The sequence below is a fragment of the Odocoileus virginianus genome, chromosome 9 (assembly GCF_023699985.2).
Source record: "Odocoileus virginianus isolate 20LAN1187 ecotype Illinois chromosome 9, Ovbor_1.2, whole genome shotgun sequence".
Classification (NCBI taxonomy): domain Eukaryota; kingdom Metazoa; phylum Chordata; class Mammalia; order Artiodactyla; family Cervidae; genus Odocoileus; species Odocoileus virginianus.
This window is the reverse complement of record NC_069682.1, coordinates 55,241,073-55,261,953: the sequence shown is the minus strand read 5'-3', so window position 1 is coordinate 55,261,953 and position 20,881 is coordinate 55,241,073. Positions and strand designations below refer to the sequence as shown.

At 42.6% G+C, this 20,881-nt stretch overlaps 2 protein-coding genes across 4 annotated transcripts in view; both read left to right on the top strand.

The window, feature by feature from the left end:
- Positions 1-15: 15 nt before the first annotated feature.
- On the top strand, positions 16-10,924 carry CSTF1 (cleavage stimulation factor subunit 1). Of its 3 annotated transcripts, none has more exons than XM_020905227.2 (6): positions 16-116; positions 2,641-2,841; positions 4,265-4,542; positions 4,643-4,840; positions 5,928-6,318; positions 8,730-10,924. In XM_020905227.2, the coding sequence occupies exons 2-6, from the start codon at positions 2,673-2,675 to the stop codon at positions 8,987-8,989; spliced, it is 1,296 nt and encodes a 431-aa protein (XP_020760886.1). In that variant the 5' UTR covers positions 16-116; positions 2,641-2,672; the 3' UTR covers positions 8,990-10,924. The 3 variants fall into 3 exon arrangements, with proteins under 3 accessions (XP_020760886.1, XP_020760885.1, XP_020760884.1); XM_020905226.2 differs by lacking the exon at positions 16-116 and adding an exon at positions 236-321; XM_020905225.2 differs by lacking the exon at positions 16-116 and adding an exon at positions 474-725.
- Positions 10,925-16,529: 5,605 nt separating this feature from the next.
- CASS4 (Cas scaffold protein family member 4) overlaps positions 16,530-20,881 on the top strand; it is a 36,946-nt gene continuing 32,594 nt past the window's right edge. Inside the window, exon 1 of the mRNA XM_070472476.1 lies at positions 16,530-17,073. Coding sequence (XP_070328577.1) covers positions 17,038-17,073 — 36 coding nt within the window. The 5' untranslated portion in view covers positions 16,530-17,037. The remainder of the gene's footprint in view (positions 17,074-20,881) is intronic.

Here is a 20,881-nt window from a genome sequence, read left to right as displayed (position 1 = left end):
CCCTACACACCCGTGGCCGTTCTAGCGCCCGCGGTGTTCTCTGGATCTAATATTTGTCCGTAAAGCACCGGTTCCTTGGCATCAGGGTTGTCGCAGGGTAGATAAAGTTGAAGGAGGTGAGCGAGTCTTTCGATCGTGCCCGTAAGTAAGATGGCGAAAAGGGCAGGAGCAAGTTGAGGGATGCGGATCGATAGCGCAGCGCTCGGCGCTACGCCCTTTGCGCGTGCGCAGTGAACGTGCGCACGGAGCGATTGATCGGGCAGGATTGGCGCCTCCATTTTTCTAAGAGAGAGCGGGAGACCGAGAGAGCGGGACTAGCGGGTATGGAGAGCCAGGGCTGCGTGGAGAGTGGCTGGTGCGGTCGGCTGGGACCTTTAGGGGACCATCGTGAGGACCAGGGCGGGGCGGGAAGGGTCATTAGTGAGCGGGGTGGCGTGCGCCCTGAGTTGCTGGGCTTGGCCTGCACTGTCCCTCCTTTTCCATAATGGCCTTGCTCACACTCTCCCTTCCATCCTTCGTTGGCCTCTAGGTCGGGGTCATAGCGGAGCGTTCGGTGAGGGGGCGTCTGTGTTCTCGCCTTGGTCCTTGTTCCAGCTCCAGGGACCACTTGTCCTGCAGTGGGCTCTTCCTGCCCTCGGGCTGTAGCCCCTTCATCTGCCAATTTGGGGATGGTAATTATCTGCTTACTAGCCCAGCGAGCGAAAGTTTTATGGGAGTTAAGCGGGGTACGTCCTCTCTTTTCTTATTTAATCTCTTGGTACGCCGGTTGATGCGCCTAACATAAGTGAAGAGACAGGATGACAAAGCCACATTTTCCTTGCAGTGTTCACTGATTTCTTTGAGCGGCTTCATCATCTCTGTTGTGTCCTAGTGTTTACACAGCATGGATTTATATGTATCTGCTCAGCCCCCATCAGTACAGCACAGTGAGAGCACAGGCTCTGGGTTAGGATCCAGGCTCTGCCATTTACATACAACCTGTTGAATCCTGGGTGAGTTAACCTTTCTGGGCCTCCAGTTGCCCACCTCTAAAATGGGATTAAATGAAGGTTGAATGAGGTATGCATATTTGTTGCTTACACCATGTGTATTACGTCCTGGGGCCTGGCGTGCATGCTTAGTCACGTCAGACTCTTGTGACCCCATGGACTATAGCCTGCCAGGCTCCTCTGTCCATGGGATTTCCCAGGCAAGCACACTGGAGTGGGTTGCCATTTCCTCCTCCAGAGGATCTTCCTGACTCAGGGATTCAACCTGGCAGGCGGGTTCCTTACCAGTGTGCCACCTGGTTATATGCTACACTGAATGTCTAAGGAATTTTAGCTAGCTTTATTAATATCATTAAGGTTTTAAGGAATAGTACAAGCAGCGGTTAGTAACAACACAGTCTCTAGAGTCAAACCTACATTCCAATCCTGATTCCTCCCAGTTCTGAGACCTTGGGCAGGTTATATCCCCTCCTCGCCTGTAAACAAGATTACTGGATCTCTTTTGCAGGATGTAGTTGAGGTTTGAGATGAAACATGGTCAGCACCCAGTAAATGTTAACTGTTCTTATGATCAGTAGCCTCAGTAATTCTCCAGAGGGCATTGTGTAGTTAAAAACCTTGTTCCCCACTGCTTTACTACAATCTCCCACTTTCAGAATTACCCCTGTGTAGTGCAGCAGTACCAGGAGGTACTGGTGTTAATAGACCGCTGACCACCCTTATTATTCTTATCTCTCCTGTGGTCTTTCAGTTTTCTTTGCCACAGCCACCTGTCTGCCAATGACTTATTCTTTATTGTTGTTTCCCATCTCCAGTGTCTACAGAGCGACACATATGTACAAAGGTAGATTTTTATAATCAGATTATCTAATCATGTTCACCAGTTGGAGTTCTTTTTTTCCCCCCCATAAACTCAAAAACCAACCATTATTTACAGTTTTCTCTTTTGCTTTCTTGAGACTGAGAATTTGTAAATCAAAGTGCACAGTCCTTCCAGTTTTTCCATTTTTTTTAAGTAGTTGTTTTCACCATATCCTGTTCACAAGTATTTTATTAAGCAATGCTTTGCAAAGCATTCAACCTGACTTAGTTTTCATTGCATGATAGCTTTTTTGCCCTAATGTTTTGATTTACTGTCTAATTATGTAACATAACAAGCTCCATTGTCTTAAAAAGTATTTTAAAAATAACCATAACTGACCTTAATACATGTAACAGCTTAGGCTGGTGGAAACAGTAGTGTCTGGGCATCCACAATAGCAGCTCTCTTACCTATTGCAACATTACCAGTGTTTTATAAGCAGAAGAAATGGAAGATTCTGGAGATTGCAGTGAAGAATTAAAGTCATGCGTGGCTAATTTGGCAAAGAAACAATGATGAAGAGAGGTCTAGCTGTAAATGTTGGCTGACACGTTTTGAGCTGTTTGTGTGCCACTGTGCACAAAAGAATCTACATGTACCATCATGTTTAACCTTCACTCACTTTTGAGAGCTGAGGCCCCTGATCTCAGAGAAATACAGTTGCCAACCAAAGAGAATGCTGGTAGAGCTGAGATTTAAACCCTGAAAAGTCTGACCAGATTCCTGTGTTGCTTCTGTGGTTTACTCCTGCCTTTGCCCTTCATTATCACCTGTTTTCTCTTCTTACAGCTGGCAGAAAAATTATCTTCCTCTTCTCCAAGATGTACAGAACCAAAGTGGGCTTGAAGGACCGCCAGCAGCTCTACAAGCTGATCATTAGCCAGCTGCTCTATGACGGCTATATCAGCATTGCCAATGGTCTCATCAATGAAATCAAGCCTCAGTCTGTGTGCGCTCCCTCGGAGCAGCTCCTGCATCTCATCAAACTTGGTAACTTGTGAATGCCAATTCTTCATTGAGCCCAGGACAGTTTCAGATGTTTTTCAAGATGATGGCCCTTTCATTTTAGGGCTAGTATATATCAAGTACAGTGCTAGATATTGGAGGAGTAAACAAAGTCCAGATTGTGAAGGTTTTGAGCTGATTCTGTCTAGCCTCTGGATCTTTATATGAATTATCTGGTGCTTTCTGCTGTTCTACTTATTATTGCTTCAAATCTCAACTCAAATGTCATCTCAGAGTCTTCCTTATCTCTTCTGAAATAACTTGAACATCTTCCCCATATTTCCCCATTTGCTCTGAAATCACAGTCCTATTTCCCTCATTATAGAATCACTGTCTGAAATTTTCTTTATTGTTTAGAGTTGTTGTTTCCCTCACAATCCTTACCATCCACCGAAAGACTGAAAGTTTAATAAAAACCTTGAACCTTGTCTTGTTCAACAGTGTATCCTGGTGCATGCCTGTGTCATTGGAAGCAATAAGAATTACCATACATGTTTAAAAAAAAAAAAAAGAATTACTATACATGTTTGTACCCTTTGACTTGGCAATGTAAATTGTGATTAGCCGGGGGAGATAGAATGATTTCCACTGAAATGCCCAACAATATGGAATTGATTATAAAGGTTCTCGTATCCATAAAATTGGGTCCAACAGTGTGATGTGGATGAACATTTATTACACTGACCAGGTGTTTGTTCTGTATGATTAAATGACCAGGTAAGTCACACCATGTTACATGGTGTGGTTTTATTTTTGTTTTAAGAAATGAAACAACCGTGTGCATGGAGAAAGGCTCGAAGAATTCATATCACCATGTTAGCAGTAATTATCTCTGGGTGATATATCATACAAGGTTGTGTTTATTTTTTGGTTCATCTGCATTTCTGATTTTTTCTATACTAATCAACATTGTACAGTGTCAAGTTATTTTTCAATTCAAAATGCATGTTCTTGATTGACTTTATTCACAGCTTAACACTTTTTTCAAAGGTGTTTCACTAGTGCTACTACTAACACTGACTTAATGAGCTTCAAAGCTGCTAATGACAGCTCTTGACATGCAAAATATTAAAATTCAGAACGGGAAAAAGTGGGTGATTTAACTGCAGAAGTGCTTTTTTTCAGCGTGTTTAGTTGTGGTTAAAGTAGAACATTTTAGAGGCAAGTATCTGGGGAGAGGACTTCACCTAGTGGAGCCTAACTTCCCACAACCCATATTGCCTTACAGTCTTGTCACTGTGTGTGCCCCCAGCTCAAAATACATAATTCTGTACAGTATTAAGTGTCATGTGGCTGCAAGAACTAATACATTGACATTGGCAAATAGCATTCCCAGTTTGGATCAAGAATTTTGCCTTGTCCTTTTAAAATAATGTTTCTCCATGCCTTTCATTTTTACTGCTTTCAGGAATGGAAAATGATGACACTGCAGTTCAGTATGCAATTGGTCGGTCAGACACAGTTGCCCCTGGCACAGGAATTGACCTGGAATTTGATGCAGATGTCCAGACTATGTCCCCAGAAGCGTCAGAGTACGAAACCTGCTACGTCACATCCCACAAAGGACCCTGTCGTGTAGCTACCTATAGTAGAGATGGGCAGCTAATAGCTACTGGATCTGCTGATGCGTCCATAAAAATCCTGGACACAGAAAGAATGCTGGCCAAAAGCGCCATGCCGATTGAGGTGAAGATCCCAGTCACATCTTACCATTTATCTTCTGTTGTCCCTTAGAAGAATGAGAGTGATTCCACTTAGAGTTTCTCTTCTTTCCTTGTTGGCCTAGGTCATGATGAACGAGACTGCACAGCAGAACATGGAAAACCACCCAGTGATTCGAACTCTTTACGACCACGTGGATGAAGTCACATGTCTTGCCTTCCACCCAACAGAACAGATTCTCGCCTCTGGTTCAAGGGATTATACTCTTAAATTATTCGATTATTCCAAACCGTCTGCAAAAAGAGCCTTCAAATACATCCAGGTGAGGAATGTCTGGAAAGGAGCTTCTGTTTTTTTTTTTCCTTTAATACAGTGAGCTGATGTGTGACTCTTCTCTTTTTCAAAGTTGTCTCCGTGGTCATCCTATAAACAAGGAGGATGCATTGCCTGCCACAGATGGCATGGCTCTCGGGCTGTCAGGCGCCAACTTCCTCTGGCCGCTCAGGACAGCTGGTGGGCAGAGATACGGTTCAGAATTCACATCACTCTTTAAAGGTTGCAGATTCTTGCTTAAAGACAAAACATAACCAACTTCTCTACAGTGTAACTTATGGGAATTACAAAATTATTTAGTTGGGACACTCAGGTATTTGCCGAAAAAGCAACATTTGGTTGCCTTATTTTGAAAACGCAGTTCAGACCTTCTGGTGTTTTAGTAGTGACTTCCACCTCCATATTTGGAGCCCTGGGACAAAGAAGCTATTCTTTTGGGGGGCGATCTTAGTTCTCTGACCAGGGATCAAATCTGTGCCCCTGCAGTGGAAGCACAGAGTCTTAACCACTGGACTGCTAGGGAAGTCCTAAGGAACTATTCTTAAAGTACAGTTGTTTATCTTTATTCACTAATTGTATATGAAGGTATCATGTGTGTGTGTTGGTCTCTCAGTCATGTCCATTTCTTTGCAACCCCATGGATTATTAATATAACCCATCAGGGTCCTCTGTCAATGGAATCTTTAGGCAAGAGTGCTGGAGTAGGTTGCCATTCCCTTCTTTGGGAGATCTTCCCGACCCAGGGGTTGAACATGGGTCTCCCACATTGCAGGCAGATTCTTTACGGTCTGAGTCAGCAGGGAAGCCCCACAAACGTATCATAGAATGATGATATTCCATTCTGAATTCACCCATTGTTTGTTTAAAATAATGAAGCTCACTTCTGTGTTCTTTGGAATAATCTCACCAGTAAATAGTTTTGGAAATCTTTGTTTAAATGATTCTCTCATTAAGTTCTTTGTTCTTCTCGTGCCTGTGTAATACCTGGTCATTGTTTTATGATTTCTCTGCATTGGCCAGATATTCTCCGCAGTTCCTTTAGGCTTAACAGTGGTTCCCCTGCTCTCTCCTGACAGGAGGCTGAAATGTTACGCTCCATCTCCTTTCATCCTTCCGGAGACTTTATACTTGTGGGGACTCAGCATCCGACACTTCGACTTTATGACATCAACACATTTCAGTGCTTTGTCTCTTGCAACCCTCAAGATCAGCACACCGATGCCATATGCTCAGTGAATTACAATCCTAGTGCCAATATGTACGTGACTGGTAGCAAGGATGGCTGCATCAAATTATGGGATGGTGTCTCAAATCGATGCATCACAACGTTCGAGAAAGCACATGATGGCGCGGAAGTTTGTTCTGCCATCTTTTCGAAAAATTCTAAATATATTCTGTCAAGTGGAAAAGACTCTGTAGCTAAACTTTGGGAAATATCAACAGGACGAACGCTGGTCAGATACACAGGTATGTAAGAGGTTGATATCAATTCACATTCCTGAGGTGTTTTAGTTTCCAGAACTCTCGAAACAGATCCACACAGTAAATCCCCATGTGAATCAAACAAGAGGCAGAGCTGGAAGTAGAAGCCACAGTTTCTTAACTTGGCTCATCTCAGTATGTTAACAGCTAAAATTAGATCTGATTCCACACAAGTAACACTTGAGAGTTTGGAGGTTCATTTGTATACCCATGGCCTGCCTGTTGCCCACAAAAACATGAACATAGTGCAGAGAAAACCCTCAGTGGGTGAGAGGGAAGATCTTGGCTTGTGCCTGAAGAGAGGAGACCCCCCAAAGAGACCCCAAGTGTTCTGGACCTGTATAAATATGCAATGATGTTAGTCTGATTCTCTGATTAATTTACATTGGTCTCTGATTGTAACAGTTGTGGGAAAGCTCTTTTTACGAGATCCATTTAAATAGATCCTATCCCTAGCAGTCAGTGTTAAGGTCTAATTATTTGATAGTAAGTGTTAAAATATTGTGTTTCATTCTTTTGATCCTCGTAGCAGCAAAGGCTGTTTGGTAGAAAACCAGCTAGTTTTCTCTGTTGTGAGCTGTTTGTGTCAGACACGGAAATTACTGTGACCAGAACTTAAAACTCATAAGAAAACAACGCTGTTGTAAGGGATCTCCTGGGTTGTTAGTGAGTGGAGAAGATTGGAGAGTTAGTGACCTGGGAACCGCTAGGGTGCAGCATAACCTACCTTAGGATTATCTCATAGTGACCAGAGTCAGCTTCCTCCCTGGCTTCCACTGCAGCTGGTGCAGCGTGGAGGAGTCATTTTTGTTTTAGGAATGTTTGGAACATTTTTGTGGTTATATGTGGTTGATTGGTTTGTTTTGCTAGAATTGGGATTTGGGTTTTAAATGAGATTATACTGAATTTATATGCAAATTCCCTTTTTTTCATAATTCACAGTTTATACTCCTTCATGTCAGCACTTTTGGATCTGTTTTTCCAGTTTTAATGTTTAGTTAGAATTCAAAGGGCTCTTGAAATAATGAAAGAGAAGGGAAAACTACCAAGTAAATATTAGACATTTTGATGTTAAAAGTTAATTTAAAACACTGTAAACAAAATTAAAATGCTGGACTTGGGAGGAAATATCCATAGCATATGTAATGAACATGTCAGATATTGGTCAGTGAACCCAAGAAAAGATGACCAACTTCACCAAAAACCTAAGAAACAAAAATGGAAGTATCCTTTTCTTGCTTATCATATTTTAGGAATTTAAAAGATTGGTATTACCTAGTATCAATAAACATCTCAGGAAATCACATATTGTTAGGAATATCGATTGGTAAAATATTTCTGAAGGGCAACTTGGTGTCATAGATCAAAATTTTAAATATACATAATATTTTTGAAGTGCTATACCCACTGTTAGAAATTTAAGAAGAGTCTCGGGAAGCATGCACACACACTCATAGTAATGTTTGTTGAACACTGAGCCTGCCAAGTGGACTGGACATCATACCTCCTTTTAATCCCCACAGCATCCTGAGGATGAGTGCTCTGATTATCCTGACAGGACAGATGAGGCCTGGGGATGTTAAGTCATTCGTTCAGGGTCACATCCAGAATAAGTACTGAGTCCAGATCCAACACCACAGTGTGTATTTTTACCCATTGAACTATATTGCCCTCTTTGTAGGTCTCCACCACATGCAGTATGCTCTGACTTAATAAGTTACAAATGAGTGTACAATGCACAGAGATATTTGGAAAAGTTGCTAATGTTAATCCTGGGTATAAGGTTATCAGACAGAATTTTTTTTTGGAATAGTTTATGTAATACTTAAACATAAAATACAATTTTTTATTCATGGTCATTAAAAAGCATAAAACTTCCTTCTGGAGAGTGGCTGCTCATATAACCCAGTGCTTCTAGTGCTGGGAATTTTATCCCAACGAAATATCTCCACCAAGGATGTTTATCACAGTATGCCAATTGGATACAAACTACATGTGTGGCAAGAAAAGGATCATTAAGTAATGGTGCTTCCAAACAGTTGGGCTACTTTGCAGCTAGGAAAAAAGCATGAAGTGTGCCCAACATGAAATTAGATAATGTGGCACTACTTGTATATTCTTTTTCTTTTTGAGGTGTTTTTATGCCTGAAATACATCTGAATATTAACAGAGTTGTACTAGGAGGTGGGCCCAAAAGTGATGTTCTTTTTCATATGTGTATATTTTTTAAGAGTTTCCAAAATTGCACAATAAATGTGTATTACTTCAACGATTAATGCTGTGTTTATATCGGTACAGCTAATAACAAAAGTAGAGCTGTCAGGTGTCTAAGATGTGAACTTGGAAGGCTGGCCCTGGCGCCCAGGCCCCTACCTAACCTCTCGGTCTCTGCGCAGGCGCTGGCTTGAGCGGGCGGCAGGTGCACCGGACGCAGGCCGTCTTCAACCACACGGAGGACTACGTGCTGCTGCCGGACGAGAGGACCATCAGCCTGTGCTGCTGGGACTCGCGGACGGCCGAGCGCCGGAACCTGCTCTCGCTGGGCCACAACAACATCGTGCGCTGCATTGTGCACTCGCCCACCAACCCCGGCTTCATGACCTGCAGCGATGACTTCCGGGCGCGATTTTGGTACCGGAGGTCAACCACGGACTAGAGCTGCCTGCGTCCAACAGGGTTCTTTTCAAGAGGACTCTGCCCTCTTCTCCACCAACCCCCCCTCCTGTGTCCATCACCAGCCTCAGTAGTAAGTCATTGCTCCATCTCCAGCAGTTATGCTGCCACCTCTACATCCTTCTGGGATTTGTATGAAAGAATCTTTTTTTACCTTGATGGAGAATCATGGTGGAAAAAGTTGGAAACAGATCTGTGTGGTTGTTCTGCACTCACTGATTATTACAGTGTGATTTTCATCAGTTTTGTAAATACAGGACTTACTATTTCTCTAGACTCTTGATCATTTGATGGATAGGGTATTAAAGTGCTTTCTGGATCCCACGTGGATCTGTCATGAGGAATGTGCATCCGGATATTTTTGTCAGCTTCTGTGCCTGTTCTGTATCCTCCTTGTATATTTCCAAAATACATTTCGGCAGATACATAGGCATATAGCTCTGAAAATCAAAGAGTTTTATGCCATATTAGGCTCATTTTAGAAAATCTATCAGTTCTATCCTAAAATGACATCATTCTGATAATAAAGATCAGATCTGCAACTTCACTGTCAACACACGTTTCACTTCAGTAAAATGAGTGGCCAGCTTTTCCTTAAGATTCATAGGAGGTGTGTGTCCCAGCACGCTTCCCACATAGTCCTTTCACAACCTAAAACACTTGTCTTCAGTAAGATGACCTTGTTACCCTTTGATGGGAAACATTGACAGGATAGTCGATCTAATCAAAATTAGGCGAACCGGCTACTGCTGTGAGGTGTTGCTCATCGTCAGGAATGATCTCTATCAATTGACTTTCTCCTCACGTGATTTTAAATCTTAGCTTTGAGTTCTCTTCAGCATGTACCATGACTGCTCATCTTGGATGCACCCAGCAGCGGTGTTCTCAGAATTTTCCCCCCCCTTTTTTTTTTTGCAATTAACCAAATAATACAGGTTTTCTTATTCTTAGAATTTTTTATATGGTGACAATACTTCTCTGGATTCAATTCTAGCCTCATCAGAGAGCCTTGAGCTCCTCTTACAGATAGATATTCTGGTTTATCATTATCCCCCAATACAGATACCTCATGATCTGAGTAGGAGTTCCTAAAAATACAATCCAGGATCATTTGATAAAGATACTAAATAGACTTAATTGTTTTATGTTATAGGAATTAATTTATAATCTTCTGAAGTTTACTGTTTAAAACTTCTGTTTTAGACATCATCCTTAAGGATCATTTAAACTCTTTCATCTAAAACCATTTTCATGTTAAGTCACAGGTTATAGTTCAGGTTTCCAAAGAGCTATATATTTGGGTCCGTAGTGAGTTTAAATTTTATTTTGTGTCCTGATTCTCCAATACTTGAGCTTGGTCACCTGTGGGCGCCGTTTTTATAAGACTGAAAGAAACCTGCTGAGTAGAATAAAGGATAACCAGTTCTACCCAAGAAATTACCAGCCAAAACTACCCACATTTTCCGACTTCCAGCCTTCGAAACGGTAAAGTCAAGGTCTAACTTTTCTGCTGCTTCTCTCTGAGATGCACTGGGATGAGCACACTACACTCGATACTGGTTCCATTGAACCTTTTTAACTGTTCGTGAATTGAAATGATAATGCCTACTTTTTTCCAGCTTTTGGAATAGTCTCAGCAATGTGTCTGTAGTTTCAGGACTTCTGTTTACAAGATCAAGATGCTTCCATGTGCTTCCAAAATAGCTTCTTTTTAAAATTTTTCTTCTTTTAAAACTCACATTCATGTTTCGAACTAGTGTAAAGGGACTTGGTTTCCTCGAATCGTTAATTATACCACAGAACACTCTGACATGCAGAGGGTGAGTAACATTCAGTCAAGATCAGAACTTAAAACTTCAATGTTATTTTTTTTAAAGATATGTGATTTCTAAAATAAACTTTTTGTATATAATGATCATTTAAAGCTAGTTCATTTTTGGGGTGGAGTTCTCTTGCATGTTTCTGTTACAACATAAGGTGTTGAACAGCCATTGTGAGCTTGGCTGGATACTTGGTTTCTTTAGTGTTCTGTTCTGGAAACCAGACTTAGTCACCTGTAGATGTGTATCTTTGCTCTTCTGTGAATTTAAAATTTTGAGTATAATCCATTTCTTTAGATCATTCAGAGAATCTACCTTTTGTCTTAAGCTTTGGTTTTCCTTGCATGCATGCCTGCATTCTCAGTTGCTCAGTCATGCCCAACTCTTTGGGACCCCATGGACTGTAGTCTGCCAGACTCCTCTGTCCATGGGATTTTCCAGGCAAGAATACTGGCGTGGATTGCCATTTCCTTCTCCAGGGGATCTTCCCGACCCAAGGATCAAACCCAAATCTCCTGCATTGGCAGGCAGATTCCTTATCACTGAACCACCCAAAAGAAGAGATTGTTGGGGGGAAATCCCAAGTCTCAGCTCTCTTAAGGGAAATCATTTCTCTTCCAGGCAATAGTTTCCTTTTCTGTGATTGAAGAGCTTATCAAAATCACCCCCAACGTGCACTTCCATCAGTGAAGCTCCTTTTTTAAAAACACATCATGATGTAAACAGAATTGGGGGAGGGGGAAGACACTGACTTCTGGGGGAAACTTCTGCTTTGGAAAGAAACAGCGGGCCAGGACCCTCCGAGAGCCCCGTTCAGTACAAACCCGAATAGATTTCGTGTTTAATCACTAAGTAGATAGCTGAGCTAGCAAGAGAGTGCGGGAGTTCTGAGGCAGACCCCACCACACAGCCCGCATCCAGAGCACTAACAGTGACGGCTGCTGGTAACACCACGGACATTGGCAGTCCCTTGTAGCCTAGACTCCTTGAGCTCTTGAGTCTTCACAAGGTAGGAACTTTGATCAAAGACCCAGGAAGAAAACCCAGAACCCAAAAGGTGCTTCCCCCCACCAGCTTAAAGGTGATGTTGACAAAATCCCCACCTCAGAGAAAGAGGAATCTTACCTACAGCACTGGCTCAGGTTTGTGGAAGAGGGTCTGTGGTGTTGGCACGGGGGAAGGCTGTTGAGAATCCCCCGTCCACAAGCTGTTGGCTCCTTGAGCAAGGCTAGAACAAGTCACACCGCTTAGTGGTTTAGAGAAACCTCTGTGTGGTTTCAGGCTGAGAATTTAAAGCAGCTCCAGCTGGTAGTGGAGTGTCAGGCTAGCACCTCTACAGCCGGGGTCCCCAGACTCCCGGATCTAATGCCTGTTCTGAGGTGGAGCTGATGTAATAAATAAAGTGTACAATAAATGTAATGCGCTTGAATCATCCTGAAACCGTACCCCCCCACGCCAGTTCATGGAAAAATTGTCTTCCATGAAACCCATCCCTGATGCCAAAAAGGTTGGGGACTGCTGCTCTTCAGAAGAGCACATCTTAGCCCCAGGCCTCAATAACTTCTCCCAGAGAAGCTCTAAGAATCATTTTCAGGGGCTTCCCTGGTGTCTCAGTGGTAAGGAATCCGCCTACCAATGCAGGAGACTCGGGTTCGATCCCTGGTCAAGGGAGATCCCACGTGCCGCGGGGCAACTAAGCCCATGTGCCACAACTACTGAAGCCCAAGTGCCTAGAGCCCGTGTTCCCCACCCAGAGAAACCACTGGGATGAGAAGACCGCAAACCACAACTGGAGAGCGGCTCCCACTCACAACTAGAGCAAGCCCATGGGCAGCGATGAAAAGCCAGTGCAACCAAAAGTATAAGTAAAAGAATCTTTTTAAAAAGATAATCACGTGTTCTCAAGTGTAAGAAACAGCCGCGGTGATGAGAATCAGCAGAAATGAGTCAGACACTGGAATTAGCAGGTGCACAATAGGTAAGTATTGTGTAGAATACCTCTGAAAAACTAAAACAATAAAATGGGGTCAAGGATCAAGAGACTTTAAAAATAACTGAGTAGATCTGAACCACCACAACAAAATAACTTTAGAAAAACTTTCAGCATTTCTGTAGCTTTCATACCTCTTGTTTTTGCCCTGTGCTTTTGTTGTTCTTTTCCCTTTAGTGGGTGTTGTCATCTATGAAGACTCTTCCCATTTTCTGGCCAATTGTCTCTTCCCTTCCTAGTTGCTCCCCCATAATGACTACTGGCTCGTGGCATCATTTTCTGCATTCAGCCTTGCCCTCCAGCTTTACACACCTTTCTCCACCTGTAGCGTTTCCTCTGGTTTTTTTTTTTTTTTCAAGTCTTGCTCTGATTCCTTTCTCCTCTCAAACTTGGGATCAAAATTCAGGCTAGTAAGCTGAGCTATCACTAATTATAATGCCTGCAGTGTCTCAGTCTTCCCCATATTATCTGTATACTCGGGTTTTTAGATGACTTTGTTGGCAATTTATGAAATCCTACTTTGACCAAAGGAGCTCTTTTGAGTTATCTTCTTGAGGTTACAATCTGCCAGATAATCAGGTGATCTTAAAGCAGCACAGCAGATTCCCTGGCAGTCCAGTGGTTAAGATTTCAGTTCCCAATGCAGGGGGTTTGGGTTCATCCCTGGTCAGGGAGCTAGGATCCCACATGCCTCCTGGCCAAAGAACCAAAAGATAAAACAGAAACAATATTGTAACAAAACCAATAAAGACTTTTAAAGCAGCACAGTCTGAAATGTCCTGCCAGAACTTTAATGCTCTGGACATTCTGAGTCTGGTGTTCGGCTGGTCTTTAATAGGTCAGGTATTGAACTGACACTCATACAGTTGGATGGCTGAAAGTCCACACAAAAACAGTATAAAAGCATATGAAAGAGAGCTAAGTACACAAAACAATATGCCTTGCTGCACATTTATTAGGAGTTATGAAAATGATCAGACTCCCTAAGTTCTGAAAAGAAACTCAAAATTCTGTTCTCGGGGACTTCGCTGGTGGTGCAGTGGCTAAGACTGTCAATGTAGGGGGCCTAGGTTTGAAACCTGGTCAGGAAACTAGATCCCACATGCCACAATGAAAGATCTGGCATGCTGCAATGAAGATCAAAGGTCCTGTGTGCCTCAACTAAGACCCAGCACATCCAAATAAATAATAAAAATAAACAAAATAAAATACTTTCTTAGCAGCACATTACTTAAGAGAAGGGGGGATTACCTTATTAGAAGCTCTCTCACTTGGTTCTCTTAATTCTAGCTATTTCAACCTTTGGTCTGTTGGATATTTTGAAAACAACACAGTTTCCTAGAATAATCAACTCTTGCAATGTTGAGTTATAATGTAAATATGAATGGACCACAGCAAAATGTCTACAGCAAATGTCTACAGCTTTTCCATTCAGAAAAATCATAGCTGATCAAACAGGAGTCTGAGAAGTCAAGCCCCTCATTCACAAAATACCACACTGAATATCTATGCAGGGGTGAGTATTTAATTTTAGGGTCAAATCCTATTAGTTTTGTTTTTTGTTCAGACTGTTTTTCCTTGAAAAAGACATGCAAATGACAGCATTCTATCTGTATAGGGACCTTCAGGGTCATCCCTTCAGTACTGGGAAGAACTGCTTTCTGGAATTCGCCAAGGTGATGGGAACCATCCAAACTTGAATTGGCATGAAGTCTGTCTGTTGTCTCTTCCAGGAGACTTGGGTTCAGAGTCTATATCTGTTCATCACTTGAGCAACTTTGTCCAGCCTTTCTACTTTTTTCAAATAGATGCAGCAGTCAACAATACAATAGAAAACAGTGGTTGCCAGTGTGGAGAGGAGAAAAAGGAGTGACTACTGATAGGTATCATCTTTCTCATTGGGGTGACGAAAAAGTTCTGAAATTAAATAGTGGTGATGGTTGCACAACTCTGATTATACTAAAAAAACACTGAATCGTACTTCTGTGGTATGTTAGAGTGAAGTAGTGAAAGTGTTAGTCGCTTCAGTCAAGTCCGACCCCTTGCGATTCCATAGACTGTAGCCCATTAGGCTCCTCCGTCCCTGGAATTCTTCAGGCAAGAATACCAGAGTGGGTTGCCATTCCCTTCGCTGAGGGGTCTATGTGAATTATATGTTAATAAAGCTGTTGCTTTTTAAAATTCAATATCAGCAGTACAGTGCAATGAATCCCCATGGATCCATCACTCAGACTCCCCAATTTTCAGCTCATGCCCAGTATTATTCTAATTACCTCTATCTACTTTCCCCTTGAATTATTTTGAATTCTCAAATTTTGTCTGTAACTATTTCAGTGTATATCTCTGAGATACAAGGGCTTTTAAAAATGCAATCATAACATCATTCCATTTCTATACATAAGAAGCATCAGAGTTTGGTTTCATAGATTCCCTCTCTGAAAACACGAACCTCAGCCTTAGCTAGACAGTGCTTGCCTCTTCCTTATAAGGTGCTCCATGACCCAAGGTCACCGACACAGAGGAGCTGGTAAAGCCAGAAGAAAGCAGGAGCAAATAGGTACACCTGAGAGAAATATCCAGATTCATATTTAAAATCATCTGCTATTTTGTAGCGGCCTTTGCCTCACAAATATCACCTGCAGTAGTACCATTTTAACGATCTGTCTCATCTGTAAAGATAAACAGGATAAACAGGATATGTACCTGTAAAAGATAAACAGGTACCATCTGTTAGTCCAGGCTCTACACTGACCTGCCCCTGCTTCTCATACCCTGCCTTCCATGTGAAGCCTTTCCTAGATTATTCCCTCTTCTCCTATCTCTGTCCTCCTCTCTATGGATCTCCACCTTGAGCTTGTTGCTCGGTCCTTTTGTGATGGTTCTGTGTGATCTCTGTTCCTTCCCTCTATTTGCTCTCATCTATAACATATCAACCACTTGGCCAGGGAAGTTCCAACAAAGGTAACAATTAAGACTATAGATTGTCTCCCACTGGAAATCAGTCATCTCTTTCCACTCATAAATCCTTCCTGGTACTCAGACAGGCCAACCAGCAGACAAGACAGTAAGTGCTGTAATCACAGGATGGGAAGAGAGAGAGAACTCATTGGAGACCGAACCTGAGCCTGGCTGGAAGGATGGACACCAGTTTGTTTACATGAAATAAAAATGCCAACATGCCCAGCAAGCCTTTTGCGCCCCTGTAGGTCCTCTCTGGATATTTAGTCTGAATTTAAGGAAAGTGGAAAGAATCTGCCTGCGATGCAGGAGCCACAGGAAACTCAGGTTCGATTCCTGGATGGGGAAGATCCCCTGGAGAAGGAAATGGCAATCCTCTCCAGTATTCTTGCCTGGGACATCCATGAACAGAGGAGTCTGGTGGGCTATACAGCTCAAAGGATTGCAAAGAATTGGACATGACTGAGCAACTAAGCACGCATGCACACAAGGAAAGTGGAACAATTTAGCAAGTTGTACTGAATTGCATGATGAACTAGCACTGTGGCTTCAAGTTCAGATGGTGGGCGGGTGAGATTTGAGAGATAATGTACTTGTATTGACAAGTGCTCAGCATAGCCCTGCGGCAGAGACCACACCCAAAGACCAGGGGGTGGGCAATGGGGGTCGGAACAGAAGGAAGTGTGTGCCTGACCCAGAAAGATGTGGGAGGAGGTCTCCTGGGTACCGCTCCCCCATTCCTGGACTCGTTTTCTCTGGCTGTTGCAGGGCAAGTTTTAAGGTGCAAGAAGGAAGAAACACTGACCGCTATCAGAAATGTGTCCTGGCGGCCTGTAATCAGAGAAATAAGTTTGGTCTGTCCAGTGGGAGTTGTTCCACGACGTTCAAGGAATGAGACTGCCGTGCATTCATACACTCAGCTTTTCAAAGTAGGAACTTCACCCTATAAAGGAGAAGACTATTTTTTTCCCCTTTTGTGGTTTCTCAGAGCAAATGTGTGACAGTCTCTACTCATAGACATAGAGGCATTGAGGAGTGAGGGTGGCCTTGATTTCTCATCTCCCCTCCTTCACCTCTTTTCTTCTCCTTTCCATAAAGTCTGCCTTCTGGGAGAACCATTCTGACAATTTCCTGTGCTGTCAGATAGCGCCATAGAATTCAGTTTCTGAGAACCAGCCAGAGGCATGCAGTGACATTGCGTAACCGCTTCTGAAGTCAGAGATATCAGCCGCCGGGCTCAGAGGAGCTGGTTCATAGGACAACATGAAAGGAGCAGGCATCCTGGACAGAGCGCCCAAGGTGAGTGGCTGGGTGGTCTGTAGGGGCAGAAGATGGAGCAGTCTGTTTGGGTTAAGGACAGCGGCTGATTTCAGTGCTGAGTTTCTGATGAAGTAAAAAATGTAACAGTAACCTGTAAGCTCTAGAGGGGAAAGTTTCATGGTAGTTTAAGTGCAGAAAATATATGCCCTGTAAAGCTCCTTACCAGCCTGACTCAGAGTTGGATGCAAATTATTTTCTAGCAAAACTCAGTATACATGATTGATAACACAACCCATCTCTTCGTGCCCATTCACCTTCTAACACATTTCTGAGAGAGACACAGGTCTCTGCTCTGGCCCTGAGCCCTCAGCAGGCTTTCCTATGCTGTTTTCATCATACCTTCTGTACTGATTATGCCTGAGCAGAGCTCAAGTCTGTGGCAAGGATCAAAAAGGTTTTGCTATTAGAAAGTTGAAATGGCTGCTTAAAAAAAAAAAAAAAAAAACTGCTCAGACACAGGGAAAGTGAAGGTCAGGGTTATTTTGCTATATCTTCTTAAAATTTTAAGTAGAATAGGAAAAAGAAATGAAGCAATTATGAAATGGGGAGCTTGTTTATATGATTAAATATGTGATATTTATTATTAAAATAATAATCATAGGTGTCACTAGTGAAAGTTATAGCTGAATAGCCTATAACAGCCTCTGTTATATATCTTAGCTACCCTAGAATTTTGTACTCAACTATTTTCCTTGAAAAAGCTTTAAAGCACTGGGAAAACAGAAAAAAATATTCAGTAAACTTGTGCATTATCTTTTACCTAGATTCACTGATTCCATGCACTTTATCACATTTGTGTGCATCTATTTGTATATATTTAGATGCAGGCTACATTCACATTTTCCAGAAATCAAAAATTATCCTTCCTAGCTTTTTTGGCTATTAGTATGTCTTTGTGTATGTGAGTATTTTGCTTTCTAATCCCAGACTCATTCCAGGATCACACATTTTGTTTGTTAGGTCTCTGTCAACCGTAATCTAGAACAATCCACTACTTTTTATTTCTTTCCTAATGTTGGCATTTTCTATGAATATCCAGTTTTTTTTTATGATTTAGACTTCTTTTTATTTATGGGCTGCTAAATCTGCCCAGTTTCTACAGAACTTTGCAGCATGTGATTAGCATATATATATATATGCATGTAACATGTATCTGATAGTCTCAGCATCCCCATAAAATTCTATTATTGAAAAAAAATTCTATTATTGATATTAAACAGATAGTAACAGCTGACCCTTACTGACTGTCCATCTGCCAGGCCTGGTGCTGAGTTTTCTGCTTGCTTTTTCTTATTATATCCTCTCAGCATCTCCATGAGGTAGGTGTGTTACTTTTATCCTCATTTTACAGATGAGGAAAGGGGACCAGATGAGGACAGATGACCTTGAAACAACTTGACAAGGTCATTCACTAGTAAGTAGAATGCCAGGAACCAACCAGGTAGACTGACCCAAGCCCCAGCTCTTAACCACCTCACTACATCCTGATCCTTAGGCAAGAGGTCCACACTCTTTTCATAAAGAGCCAGATAGTGTTTTATGCTCTGTGGGACCTCTGATCTCCAGTGCATATTCTTGTTTCTTATTACAACCCTTTAAAAATATGAAATCATTCTTAACTCTTGGACTGGTCATGCAGATTTGGTCCAAAGGCCCTAGTTTGCCAACCCAAGTCTTAGATGAATGACATGTGAACTGGTTCAAATGTCCCCACCTGGTAAGGGCAGTCGCAGGGCAAGAACCCAAGCCTTCCACTCCCAGTCCTAAGGCTGCCTCACCTCACGGTTTCCCCAGCATTCCTACAAAACCACCAATACACAAATAAAACAACATGCTTTTAAAAATTGGCTTTACAAGAGCGGGAGCAGTAATGAATATCTGTGGGGCTTGTCTTTCACAGTGAAAATTATGTATTAGAATGCCGTCTGTTTTAGCACTGTTGATCTATCTCAGTATATTTAATGCCTACATTGTTGTTTAGGTGCTTCTGATTAGATGGTAACACAGAACTTGAAGGGGTCGTGCCGTGGGAGTGATCCCCCGCATTGGGGCATCTGACTTTATTTTTTTTTAGGGGGGGTATCTGACTTTAAAGCAGCCCCGCTTTTCACTCAGGTCCCCCCAATACCTCTCACGCCCCGATGTCTGCCTGTGCCTGTCGGGAGGCAAGCGGAGCCTGCCCTCTCGGGCTGTCCCTAGTGTTGCTGCCTAACAGCCAACCTGGACTTCCTTGTCAATAGAATTTCACCTGTGTGCACAGCAGACTCTGTGTAATTGTCTGACTTTTATAAAGCTTCCCCAAACTCTCTTATTAAATGAAGAGAAAAACTGAAAAATAAACGTGATAAAATTAGAGCTAGGAAACACTGACCTCAAACAGTGTGACTGCAACAAAAATAGAGACCATGATGCATTGCCAAGTTGGTAAACCCAGCCTCTCAGTGGACTGTAGCTGACTGGCTCCACGTTCAACTCATTCAAAAGCTAGAAAATTAGGTCTAAAGGACAAGATGAATGAGTGGTTTTATTAAATGTAAGCCCTCACTTTGGACTTTTGGTTATTTCATAAGTGCCTTATTTGTGAAAATAGAGTCTGCGCCTACTTTTGTGATTCAGTCCCATTGGTTGCAAATTGTGTTTACTTCTGTGTATGTGTGTGTGTGTGTGTGTGTGTGTGTGCGTGCACACGTCCACACACTTAGAAGTGATACTGAAAATATCGTCTTTGTCTCCCTGGAGTGAATGTCCAGAAATCGAAAGAGGAATCCTGGGTCAGATAAGCACGATGGTTATTTTCCATCACTTTCTGAGAATCTCGACTATTTGAAAACCTACTTTCTGTATTATTTTCTCTACAGTCTAGACGTTCTCTCTTATGAGTAAAGCTATAGGCTCTTTGCTTACTTGGTTTTCTGAAGGGAGTTTTCAGACAAGTGTCTTCAGTGTGTTAGTGAAGGGTGGATGGTCCAGAGAACTGATTGAAATCATATTTATGTTTTAAGAACTTTTAAATGTCCTGAAATGTTCTCAGCATTTCAGATTTCAGCTTTGGTTGAAAAGCAAATGGTCCTGCTCCATCACACCTCTAAGTGGAATGGTTCCAGATTCAGTCAAGGAGGGTCTATAGTGAAGACTTTGAATTGTTTTTTTTTAAAAAACCACCAACATTCCCAGGGTTGGTTTAAACCCTGATAGACTAGGGTGGCGTCAGAGTGTCCACCAGTCGCTGAGACTCTCCTGCTCTGGTGTTTCTGGGCAAGAATGCTCACTGAGGCTTTGTTTGTGAGTGGGGAGCAATTTCAGGCTCTCCTTGTACCTCTAGAAGCTCTGAAGTCATCGTGAGACACTTGAAACCCAGTATTTGTTGAAGAAGAGCAAGTGGGATCACTTGCAGAGAGCTCGCCATGGCCCACAAGGCCTTACCTGATGCACTCCCACCAGCTCCCCCACTGGAGCTGAATTCCTCCCTCACCGAACTCCTTCCCCTTCTCCCCTGCCGTTCCTGGCCTGGCATGCTCCTCTCTTCCTGTGGCTGGACCACTGGGTACTCCTCTCAAGCATCTCGCCAGCCAGAGGCCTCTGTGCACCACCCTATCTAAACCGCCTCCCTTTATACACCCATTGCATCATCTCACCATGCATCTCAGCCTCTATTATCAAGATGGGAAACTGTTTGTTTCCCGCTCTGGAAAGTCAACTCCATCAGGGGTAGATCTGGGCTTTCTCATTCAGCGCTGCAACTTTACGTATTTATTTGTAGCTGTGCTGGATCTTCTTTGCTGCACAA

Bases quoted from the DNA above. Each gene is read 5' to 3' on its own strand.
- CSTF1 (XM_020905225.2), top strand. The intron at 4,543-4,642 runs GTGAAGATCCCA...TTGTTGGCCTAG, and splicing joins AAAGCGCCATGCCGATTGAG to GTCATGATGAACGAGACTGC. The intron at 4,841-5,927 runs GTGAGGAATGTC...CTCTCCTGACAG, and splicing joins GAGCCTTCAAATACATCCAG to GAGGCTGAAATGTTACGCTC.